The sequence below is a fragment of the Coptis chinensis genome, chromosome 9, assembly GCF_015680905.1.
Source record: "Coptis chinensis isolate HL-2020 chromosome 9, ASM1568090v1, whole genome shotgun sequence".
In the NCBI taxonomy this organism is placed as follows: Eukaryota; Viridiplantae; Streptophyta; class Magnoliopsida; order Ranunculales; family Ranunculaceae; genus Coptis; species Coptis chinensis.
This window is the reverse complement of record NC_141464.1, coordinates 23,641,393-23,654,363: the sequence shown is the minus strand read 5'-3', so window position 1 is coordinate 23,654,363 and position 12,971 is coordinate 23,641,393. Positions and strand designations below refer to the sequence as shown.

The window sequence follows — 12,971 nt, the reverse complement described above, 5'->3', positions numbered from 1 at the left end:
CCGCAACATGTCCTCCAATATCTGATTCACCTGCTTTGTTTGTCCGTCCGTTTGAGGGTGATATGTAGTGCTCAAGTTTAGCTTCGTGCCCATAGCACGCTGGAAGCTATCCCAAAACTCTTATGTGAAAAGTGGATCTCTATCATACACAATGGAAACTGGTATGCCATGAAGTCTCACCACCTCCCAAATATACTTCTCTGCCAATCTATCAGTGTTCCGATATACTCCAATCGGAATAACGTGAGCAGACTTTGTCAATCGATCTACAATAACCCAAATCGACTCGTTTCCTCGTAAGGACTTAGGTAGTCCATCAATGAAATCCATCGAGATTTGTTCCCATTTCCATATGGGAATCTCCAAAGGCTGTAACAAACTTGAAGGCCTTTAATGCTCTGCCTTCACCTGCTGACAAGTGAAACAATGAGACACATACTCTCCAACATCCCTCTTCATACCTTCCCACCATAAAGTCCTCTTCAAGTCATGATACATCTTTGTACCCCTAGGATAAATAGTAAACTGAGACCTATGACCCTCGTCCAATATCTCATCTCCCTTCAACTTAACATTATCTGGAACATATAGTCTATCCCGAAACCTCAAAGCACCATCAGAATCCACAGACCAAGTCTTAGGGCAATCATCAAAAAGATCAAGCACTAAGTCATCCAAGCATTGTACTAAAGAAGGATCACTAAGTTGTAGGTTCAAAACCTTGCTCATCAAAGAAGGTTGGACTGTCAAACTACGAACAAAAGCTCTATCTGTCCCTGATTCAAAATGTAAATCTGCTAAAGCCAAAACCTCAAGTGACTTCCACTCCTGCACCATAAGTGAAGCCATCACACTATGTTGGCTACTCAAAGCATCACCTACCACATTCCCTTTATCCGGATGATAAAGAATCTCAAAGTCATAACTGCTAATGTACTTTATCCACCTCTATTGTCACATGTTCAACTCTTTCTGTGGGTACAAATACTTCAAGCTCTTGTGATCTGTGTACAACTCAAACCTCTCGCCATACAGGTAGTGTTGCCATACCTTCAAAGCAAATACTACTGCCGCCAACTCCAAATCATGTGTAGGATATTTTTTATTGAAAAAAATAAAAGAAGGGGAAGAAGAAGAAGAAAAAGAAGAAAAAGGATTGGAGAAAAGGAAGCTTTGGTATTCTTTTACTAGCATTTAATTCAAAGTGAGTAGGCTAAACCTTATTTATTTTAAAATTTTAATTGGTTGATTATCATATGATTTATATTAGATGAGTATTGATTTATTTATATTTTGCGATCAAACATTATTAATTTTATTAAAGACATACTAGGAATATTGAGTTATTGCATAGCTTGAGTAAGAATTTAATTTTTGTAGAGTTACAAAAAATTATATATTGTTGTTAAAAGTTCTCTATGTAGTGATTTTCATATTTGAATGGTTGTGCTATAATTCCAATTTATGTAGATAGAACCTTTTGAGTAGATGTGTTTAGGCATATGTTTCACTGTTTTTGGATAATAAATGATTTTGCTATGATTTTCTCTAAATATATGTTTTGTATGATTTTTAGGAATTATTCATGACGTCAGAAAATTCTAGATTTTTGTGAGTAGGTTCCTGGAAGTCTCTACTAACAGTCGTATTAATTTCGTAATTTTTTTAGCCCGTTTCATATGGTTGTTAACTTGTGTGCTTATAAGATTTATCAGCCAATATTGTAATTAATTAGTGCAGCGTTAGTAATTGAGGTTTTTTGCAAAACCCGTCAGAAATATCAGAAAAGTTCCATATGACGGAACGTAGGTATTTTCAATACGATCATTTTGGTATATAGCTTGTTCAATTTGGATATATGGTTAGAAAGTTATATTAATTTTTGCATAATAGTGCCTGATATTGATTATGAGAATTTATTATATGAACTCTATAGTTGATTTTTGGGATGAATTGAATGTTTATGGTGTTATACACACCTTATCATTGATTCTACTATTTTGGAACATGCATGATATAATACTAAATTAATATTCTTGTGAGAGTTCTATTGTCATAATGAATTGGATAGTATGGATTTATGTATAGTTTATATTGGTACAAATTACCATTGAAGTATATTATCGAAATGAGAAATTGATGATGATAGTAGAATCTTAAATGTAGATTGGATGTAGGAAGACATTAATGAATTGTAGGGTTATATGTGAAGAAGATGAATATTGGACATAAAATACTACTCATAAAACTATTTTTGCACAATCTTTTGTTTTGCCTAGATGGAAACCTTATAGTACTCAGATTTGTATAAAATTTAAACCATAGTTTCCTGACACATTGTAGTCTGACATATTAGATTTTTTTTATTTATCCAACAGTTAAGTTTCTGTCAAGGCTTCCATTAGTGGGAATGGTCATTGTAGAAACTACGCCAGACAACTGCAGTGCGCAGTCTTTTGCTTCTGATTAGATGGAGGTCAACCCATTATTGGATTGATCTCAAATTTCATATGTAACTTTATTACACTAGGAAGTCTGACATGTTAGAGTTTCAGAGAAATTCAATGGTGGGTTGTCAATCGAGGCACATATTAACATGGTTGTTAGTATTAGCTAAGATCTAAAATGGACATGGTTAGGTGTTTAATTTGGGTGTTGGCATGATGGCACTATATGGTCAATGTTTATACTTTTGTTATATTCTTACTATTGTGAAAATATTGGCGTATATGTTTTATTATATCGTAAATATTAAAATATATGGAGAATTGGTTATGGCTAGTTATTGAATTTTGTTAGTGTATCTTGGAAATTTAAAGTATTTGTGATAAATAGTATGTGAAACTTGATTGTACTCTTTTAGAGTGTTGCTCCCGGTTGGGAGTGTATTTTAGCTGATGAGGCATTCAATTAATGTGTTGTTTGTGATTGAAAATGTTGATATATATAATTTATATAGTTGATGATGAGGTGAGTTGAATGGCTATTGCATTTGGTATGTTTCGTAATTATTGTATTGCTTGATAAAATGATTTCATGAGATGAAAGAATTACATTTAATGAGAACTCTTGGGTGTAAACGTGTTGTAAAAGGTCTTGTAAAAATTTAATGTGTCGCCCACATCTTTAGATCTCTCCATGCCTCTTTGTTGAAAAGAAAAAGAAAATAAATGTATATGACTAATGATGTCATATGAAAAACCGCCTTAGAGATGAACTAATGTATTCGTCTTGCGAGATGGTTGTATTCCTTAAGTGTATGGGAATGTAGGCTGGTCTGGATTCCTTGAATGTACGGGAATGACCTATTATTTTTTTTATGCCCAAGATAGACTTTGTTTATGCGCATTGAAAGCCCAGAGATGGTTGTGACTCACAAGTTACGAGTTTACAAGATATGGAAGTATGTTCCTGGAGGTGATATCCCCACTTGGGACATATGTCTTGTAGTGGTAACTGGTGTGAGAGAGGCACACGGATATGTGTGATTTGGCAAATGTGTGAAGTGCAAATTGTGGAGTATGAACTAAAGGTTGGGCAATGTCTATTAATAAATGAGCCAATGAGATAATTAATAAATAAAGTAAAACATTGATTTTACGTATGAGTGAATTATTACATATTAATATTTATGTATTATGATGTACATGATTTTTTATAAAGAAATGTATATGTGGTTTGTGTGAGTAGATACTCACGAGGGATAAATGTACTCCGTAGTTGTGATATATTTCCCATTCTCATAAGTAGACGAGTGATTTTTAAGTAAAATATGTGTATCTGGTTTGTGTGATATGATGGATGTGGTGGTGTGATATGAATATTGATATTTGTGATATATTTCAGTTTGATTATGTATACTCATGATGGTTGCAGTAAGAGTGAAATAGATGTATAATGTAAAAGATTACGTTTGGAAAATCTAACTTTGTTTTGTAGGAGGGTAGGACTTATTAACATTTTATGCAAAGACGTTGCCCTACCCTGACACGACGTGATAGATTAAAAGTAAGGTATAATTTGTTTGTTAACTAGTTTGAAAATATGTATAATGAACTTACTTGGAAGAAACTACACGCCATTTTGGAAAATGGAACTATCTTGTCTTTCAAGTTGAAATGGTTGGTAATATTTTATTTATTTATTAGAAAATTGAATGTAGTACTATATATTTTATTTTTAATCTTACTCATGCTAGTAAATTCAATTTGCTGAACGATGTTTGCTTTCTTTTGCAACGTGGGTGTGTTCTTGGGAAGATAGATGATGGAGTGCAGTGGATGAGGTTGCTTGATTTGGATTTTCTCTTAGAGTCTTCTGGTTTTAAGTTTTATGGAGTGTATGGTTTTGAATTGAGACAGATGTAATAAAGTTGGTTAGTTGTTTTTTGAATTCGTGAGTGAAGAGTTGTTTTTTCGGTTTTAATTTGATCTCATATTTTTTTTTATTGTCATGTTTGATAATAGGTTAATAGATTTTCATTTCATCCTGGGTTTTCAAATGATTGAATAGGGTGACGATTGAGATATTTATATCTTGAATAATTCCCTGTTTTAATTGTCTGAAAATTCGGGGTGGGGTGTGACATTTCTCCTCCATAATCCCATCTTGCCCACTAGAAAATGAAAATATTGCGCGCTGCCATGCTCACTTGTGGAGAAATGCAAAGAATATCCGAAGTTCTGCAACCAAAAGATGCGTAATGCGAACCAAGGATTAGTCAAGATAGGCCTCTTATGATGGACAGGTGAACCAAGGATTTAGGCTGTGTTTGATAGCCTTATTTGTCATGGCAAATGCAAATAAATATCATTATTCATTTGTTTCCCACTGTTTGATGTGTTTTTTGACCCATTGCAAATAATTTTTGGATTTGCCACGATTTTGATGGCAAAATTTATTCTTGGGAGAGGTATATAAATTTTTCCATGAAAAATTAACACACAAATTTGCCATGATTTGCCACCAACCAAAAAACAAAAAACAAAAGCCCGAGAACATCTCACCGTCCCTCCCTTCGCTCTTTCATATCTTGGTGAAGAACAACAATAGAGTCGCCCCCAACCTGGTTTGCTGGTCTCTCTCCTTCTCTCCTTCTCTTCTTCTCATTCTCCTACACTGATTTGGAGTTGGTAATTATCCAATCAGTGAGACTTGATAATTTGAAGAGCGGTATAGAGAATACGTTGGTGATCTTGTTACTCCAATTGACACTCTTGGTCAAGACCAAGTGATAAAACAAAGATACTCTTTCGAGTTTTCTTACTTCAGTTATTTCTAACGATATTTCTTTGTTGGTAATATAACAACATACCCCTTTGATTGAATTTCATCATATTAGTATTCATATAAGAATTGGTAATTTTGGTAAGAATGGAGTTTCTGTTTTCTTGGTATCGAATTATTTCTCTTGGGTTAAATTACAGAGCATAGAAATTTGAGAAGAGTTTTTAGCTTCTTTGTAGGTTGTGGGTATATCCGTTCTTTGTATTGTTAAGTTTGCTTTGAAATTGGGTTCATAAGCGTGATAGGGGAAACATTCTTTGTGGGTGATTGTTACCTGTAAAATTTCTTTGTAGTTGTTAGTCTGTAACATTTATTTGTTATTGATGGAAATTTGGTTGTGTGTGAGTGTGGTGGTGCTTCATTGCTGTAGTGTGGTATGTGTCTTTGTAGTAGTGTGGACCGGTGTCTGCTTTGAGTTAGTCTTCTTCTTCTTGGTTCTAGGTCTTCTTGGTGGTAGTGTGGCTGCTGCTAGTGATGGCTTCTTTGCTCTTGCCTCCTTTCATTCTTTGCTGCCTCTGCCTTTGGTGGGTGTTGATCCGCTACTTCCATGTCTTATTTCTTGGTGCGAGTAAGTAGTGTGTGTGCATGCGTTGTGATTTTATGTGCATGTGTGTGTTGCGGTGATTTTTGGTGGTGTGGCGTAGGTGTGTGTGTGTGTGTGGTAGAAGACAAATAGGAAGTCGTGGAAACAGTTTGGGTATTGGCAATGGGGAGACTGTGGGAGAAGCAGAGAGCCCCACTCCAGTTGAAAAAAGAGGGCAAAGAGCAAATAGTCCATGTCCTGATATTGAGGCTTTGTCCTCTTAACACATTTTGAGTTTTTGACTATAGCTGATCTTACGGATGATGACGTGGATAATGCACTTGTTATAGTTTTAACTAGATTTTGGACTCGGGCATACGCCCGAGATCTATTAAATATTTTGTGTGCTGAAAAGGCTTATGCACCATAATCGCTGGTAATTAACATATTCCGGTTTATTTTCAATAAAAATATATTCTTATTCGAAAATTTGCCACCGTAATTTTCAAATAGAATTATCTTAAACTCGATCTAGCTTGTATAATAGGTTTATTAGATTTATGGTGATTTAGCAGCAAATTTTCAAATTAGAATATATTTTTATTGAAAATAAACCGAAATACGTTAATGAGCAGCGATTATGGTGCATAAGTACATGGAAACTAAGGGATCAAATTGAAATAGCCTATTCACTTTGTGGTTTAGAATATTAATCCATAATTTTCAAATGAAATTATCTTAAACTCGATCTAGCTTGTATAATAGTTTTATTAGATTTATGGTGATTTAGCGGTAAATCATCACCGTTCGGCTTACGTACTAATGTGTACAAATCACTAAAACAGATTGATTGTTTCTATATCCTCAAAGAATACACTACTCCCACTTGAAAAGATTTATCACATGAACGTGTCCTACGAATGGGTGTCGTTATATTAAATTATTCTAAAAAATATTAGCAACTATGCATAGCTATGAGATATGAAAATTATATTAATTACTCATTTAAATTTCTTACACCGCTCTCTATAAAAAAGAAGCATCAAACCTTGATAAAACTCATCGACTTCTTTTTATTGTTAGGTTTAATAATAGAAATTTGATTGAAGTTTTGTGAGAATGTCCAATGTGGCAAATATAATATTGAAGCTACTTGAATAGCAATGCATTCCCAATCACAATAAAAGAATTATAATAAACACAACTTGAAATGCAAAACTATATTTGTCGAAACATTTATTCCCCTACATATAATACATATATGTTTTAGGGTTATTAGTTCAATGCATTTGCATCAAGTTTCTGATTTTTCATTAATTATTCTTTGATGTTAGTTTAATGTATTACGTTGCATCCAGTTTCCAATTTCTCATTAATTATTCTTTAAGGTTAGTTCAATGCAGTTTCATCAAGTTTCCGATTTTATGTTAATTATTATTTGAGGTTAGTTCAGTGCAATTGCATCCACTCTATGATTTCTCGTTAGTTATTCATTAAAAGGTTAATTCAGTATAGTTGCATCTACTTTTCAATGTTTCGTTAATTAGTGTTTGAGATTAGTTCATTGCATTTGCATCCAGGTTCCAATCTCCCGTTAATTACTCTTTGAGGTTAGTTTAATACATCTGCATCTAGTTTCTGATTTCCCGTTAATTGTTTTTCTAGATTAGTTGGATAGTTTACAATTTCTATACAGTTTGCATACATGTAAGAGTCTGTTTTTATAAACTCACTTTTGTTTTGAATTCCTAATTACTCGTAATTACTCATGTGAGGAGGCTAAAAAAGTGAACATTTATGCTTTGAGGCCAGTGCGATACAGTTACATCCGACTTCCGATTTCTAGTTAACTATTTTTTGAGGTTATTTCAATGCATTTGCATCCAATTTTGGATTTCCCGTTAGTTAATCTTTGATTTTAGTTTAATGCAGTTGCATCCAATTTTTTATTTTTTGTTAATTGTTCTTTGAGGTTAGTTCAATGCATTTGCATCGAGTTTTTCGATTTTCCGTTAATTATTTTTTGAGGTTAGTTCAATGCAGTTACATCAAATTTATAATTTCCCGTTAATAATTCATTTAGGTTAGTTCAGTACAGTTTCATCTATTTTTTAATGTTTCGTTAATTAGTCTATGAGATTAGTTAATTGCATTTGGATCCAGTTTCCGATTTCCCATTAATAACTCTTTAAGGTTAGTTCAATACATCTGCATCTAGTTTTTGATTATTTATGCTTTTAGATTAGTTCGATACAATTATATCCGGTTTCTGATTTCCCGTTAACTATTCTTTGAGGTTATTTCAATGCATTTGCATTTAGTTTCCGATTTCCCACCAATTATTCTATGAGGTTAGTTCAATGCAGTTGCATTCGGTTTTTTATTTTATGTTAATTATTTTTTGAGTTAAGTTCAATGCATTTGCATCCAGTTTCCGGTTTCCCATTAATTATTATTTGAGGTTTCTTTGATGTATTTGCATATCGTTTCCGATTTTCGATTAAATATTTTTCAAGGATTTGCATCCAATTTCTAATTTCCCGTTAGTTACTCTCTGTCGTTAGTTTAATGGAATTTACATAAAGTTTCTAATTTTCCGTTAATTACTCTTTGAGCTCAGTTATGTATTTGAATCCAGTTTCTGATTTCCTTATAATTATCTAATGTGGTGTATAATATCAATTTCTACTGATCCATCTGTAGTGTCCTTGCAAACATGACATAAAAAGTAAATTATGCTTAATTTACTATGTGCATGGGATCATCGAAGATTATCCAGTTTCCGATTTCCCGTTAATTATTATTTAAATTATACATAACTCACCATGTGGAATCTTCAAAGATTATCTACGAACGGGTGTTGTTATATTAATTATTCTGAAAAATATTTGCAAATATGCAGAACTATTATATATTAATATTATATTGATCACTCAACCAAATTTCTTATAACGTGAAAACCTCACTCTCCATTAAAAAAAAATCACCTTTGATGAAACCCTTCAACTTCATTTTGTTGTTTAATAATAGAAGTTTGATTGAAGTTTTGTGAGATTGCCTAATAAGGCGAAGTTCATATATATTGAAGCTACTTGAATAGCAAGGAGTTCTCAATCATACGGAAAGAGATAAGATAAATATCATTTTAAATGCAAAACTATACTTATCGAGACATTCCCACAACATATAACTCAACTATGTTTTGAGGTTAGTTCAATGCATTTGCATTCAGTTTCTGATTTTCTATTATTTATATTTTGAGGTTAGTTCAATGTAGTTGCATCCAATTTCCAATTCCCGTTATTTATTTTTTGAGATCAGTTCAATGCAGTTGCATCCAGTTTCTGATTTCTCGTTAATTATTCTTTTCGGTTAGTTCAATACATTTGCATCCAATTTCCAATTTCATGTTGTTAATTGTTATATTATTTGAGGTCAGTTCAATGCATTTCCATCCAGTTTATTTTTTGAGATTAGTTCAGTGTAATTGCATCCGGTTTCCAATTTCCCGTTAATTATTTTTTAAGATTAGTTCCACGCATTTGCGTTATGTTTCCAATTTATAATTAATTTTTCTTTGAAGTTAGTTCAATGCAGCTTTATCCAGTTTCTGATTTTCGGTTAATTTAATCTTTGAGGGTTAGCTCAATGCATTTGCATCCAGTTTCCGATTTTCCGACAATTATTTTTTGATGTTAGTTTGATATATTTGCATCCAAGTTTTATTTTTCAGTTAATTATTCTTTGATGTTTGTTTAATGCAGTTCTATCCATATTCCGATTTTCTATTAATTAATTTTTAAGATAAGTTTAATGCTTGTATTTGCATCAAGTTTCCAATTTTCCGTTAAATATTATTTGAGGTTAGTTCGATGCATTTGTATCCAGTTTTCAGTTCCCCATTAATTATTTTTTTATGTTAGTTTCAATCAATATTATATATATTTAAAAAAAATTGTCATTATTGCTTTGCCGTTATTTTATTTTTTTTCATTTTCTATTATATATTTTGTGATGTTATTTTTTGTATAATTGTTTTTAACTATGTTTTGAAGCCGTGTTAAGGATATATTCGAAATAAGTCGGTGTTTTATCATAGACACTAAAATTGTATGATTTGTAATAGGGAATTAGTTTATACAAATCACCTATTTTTTTTGCAATTGTTTTTATTTGATCAAATATATAAAAATTGGAACACTAAAAGTGTTTGATTCGTAATAGGAAATTACTTTCTACAAATCACCTATTTTTTTTTAGTAATTTTTTTTTTATTTGATCGAATATATAAGAATTGGAAGTACACTCAAACTCTCTAAATACAAGAATTAGAAATACACTCAAACTGTAAAGATATTCAATGTACGTGGGATTATAGGCTATTAGAAAATACTATCTTTCATATTAAAATGTCACATAAGATAGAGAAAAAGGTAACTCTCATATTAGAGTGTCACATAAGAGAAAGAAAATCCTCCTTTAAAGGTCTCTGTTTTAGTATATAGATAGTAGAAGACTGGGAACCATAGCACCCTCAGCTCGAAAATTCAACTCATTTACAATACATGAAATTTGAATTTGGTGAAGTCTGGAGAGTGACTATAATTTTTAAATCTTAAATATTTTAAAAGCATAAAAAATGAAAAAAATAAAATATTTGCCGTGGCAAATTTGGACAATTAAACTGGTTGCAAATCAAGGCAAATGATATTTACCACAGTATCATCAAACAGTGGCAAATTAAATTTGCCACAAATTATTTGCAATTGTTACATAACAAATTTGCCAGTGGTAAATGGTAACAAAATTTATATTTGCCACAGTTCCTATCAAGCATAGCCTTAGAGTTAGTAGTCTACACTCAACAAGCGATCTCAGTCAAAAATTGAACTAGTATTATGTACAAGCCATCTTATTCAAAACTTGAACCCAGTGTATGTTTAACAATCTTCTCTGTACCTAAAGATAACTTCAGTTATCCATTACAACTTAAAAAATTCAAAGGAAAACATGACAAAAAGAAGGGTTCTGGGTCAACTCCCCCATTCAAATTACATAATCTGACCACTCAGAAATATGAGAGGTATGATCCATAGTCAAACTTGGGATTTTATCCAACATGATTGGATTCCCTTTACCTCCCATCAATCTGGCAGGATTACCAACAGCAGTAGTTCTTGGTGGCACTTGTTTTAAAACAACTGATCCAGCCCCAATTTTTGCTCCTTCACCAATTCTAACATTTCCTAATATACAAGTCCCTGCACCCACCAACACTCCATCGCCAATCTTTGGATGCCTGTCTCCACTTGTTTTACCTGTACCCCCTAATGTAACATTGTGTAGAATAGAAACATTGTTACCAATTACAGCAGTTTCTCCAATCACAACTCCCGTTGCATGATCTAATAATATCCCTCTACCCATTTTAGCCCCTGGATGTATATCCACTGCAAAAACTTCAGATACCCTATTTTGGATTACAAGTGCCAATACATTTCTACCTTGTGACCATAATTTATGCGCTGTTCTATGAGCTTGACATGCCAAGAAACCTTTAAAATTTAACATACAATGTACTAAACTAATACAAGCTGGGTCTCTTTCTTTCACAGCCTTGATATCATCTCTGATAGCTCTTCTAATCTCCTGATCCTCATTGAAAACACTTGAAAAAACTTCTAAGAGAATATTGCTTGAAAGACTTGAATTGCTTAACTTCATAGCTAGGTGATTGGCTAGTGCACTCTCAAGAGACTTGTGTGATAAGATAGACGCGTAATAATAATTGAATAAGATCGGTTCTTCCTCCATATCGGATTGCGCTTCTTCTCTCATTTTAAGCCAAATATCATCATCTTCATCAAGTCTGTTATCACTTTGTTTCGGATGATCTGGCTTGATGGGTGAGCATGAAACAAGATTGCAAAAACTGGCTGGTCTTGCATATAACGCATACTTACATTTAGAACTCTCACTCTTGGACGGATCAGAAGACGAAGAAGCAAGACGTGTTGTCATGATCTCGGCTCTAGAATTGTGAACACAAGCTGCCATTTGAACTTCGATGGTACGTAAAAGTGTTCACTAGAATTTGAAACTAACAAGGAAGAAGATGTAGAGAAAAGAAGAAGGAAAAGGAAAATAATTATGAGATTGTGAGATGAAGTTGGAGTGGAATACGGATTGGATGTATTATATAGGGTGGAGGAGAAGGGAATGTGGAGTGACCAGAATTTTCATGGCAAATGAGATGAGATAATTTTGGGAATCATAATAATGACCGATCATAATATAATCAGTTAAAATTTGGCTGGTCTACGGGTTGGACACGAATTTAGTGGAGCTGATGTAATGTAAGACGTCGGCAAACAATATAGTAAAGGATCACCTAGTTCCAAAGCCAAATCCATTATTATGTTTCACAGAAGCAGATGCCAGGATCAGAAGATTTCAGCAATTTGATTCCAATTTTATAAAGGTTTTGCACTGAGATGTCATTATACAGTCAGTGAAATTAGAGCCTTCAGGTGGCGTGTGTGAGTCAATGTATGTGTTCCGTTTCTGTCTTTGATTTTTCAACTCTAAAAGCCTGCCTAGAAGCTGTGACGTTTGAGATGACGAACTAAGTTATAATTTAAGTTCGTATTGATTCACTTGTAGCTTGGACTTTGAAGTATGGACTGGGTTGTTGACTACGAATAGTAACGTTGCCATCAAGTTCCATACTTACTTCTTGTTCTGTTTCACTGAAACTACTTCATCTTCACGGTTTCACCTAGCCATAAAATTAGAAGATTATAGAAACATGGCATAATTACATCTGACGAATTAAGACTGCACAATCGAACATTGCTCATACAAATATTCCCTGTTAATTTTTAAGGACACAGGTTTCTACATGTGAGTTGGTCACTGAGGCAGTGAAGCATTGCTATTTGTAGGTTCTTAGTTGGGTTAGAAGTAGTTAGAACCTTTCTTCCTGTTGAATTGAACTGGAAAATTGACTAAAGAGAATTGCAACTTGAGGAATCAATCCAAAATTGAATTGGCAAATAATGATATGTCAAATTTTCTTCGAAAGTCAAAAAAAAAAGACCGTGGGACTGTGAAAGGAACCCAATGATGATTCGCCTTCGCCAAAGGACGCCAAGAAAAGCTA

At 33.1% G+C, this 12,971-nt stretch overlaps 2 protein-coding genes across 2 annotated transcripts; both read right to left on the bottom strand.

Moving 5' to 3' along the window:
• Positions 1-390: 390 nt before the first annotated feature.
• Positions 391-849, bottom strand: LOC147475256 (uncharacterized). Its single transcript, XM_086585351.1, has one exon. The coding sequence runs from the start codon at positions 847-849 to the stop codon at positions 391-393; it is 459 nt and encodes a 152-aa protein (XP_086441477.1).
• A 9,834-nt stretch (positions 850-10,683) lies between these two features.
• On the bottom strand, positions 10,684-12,314 carry LOC147475255 (serine acetyltransferase 1, chloroplastic-like). The gene has a single exon (XM_086582969.1). The coding sequence runs from the start codon at positions 11,864-11,866 to the stop codon at positions 10,856-10,858; it is 1,011 nt and encodes a 336-aa protein (XP_086439095.1). The 5' UTR covers positions 11,867-12,314; the 3' UTR covers positions 10,684-10,855.
• Positions 12,315-12,971: the final 657 nt, after the last annotated feature.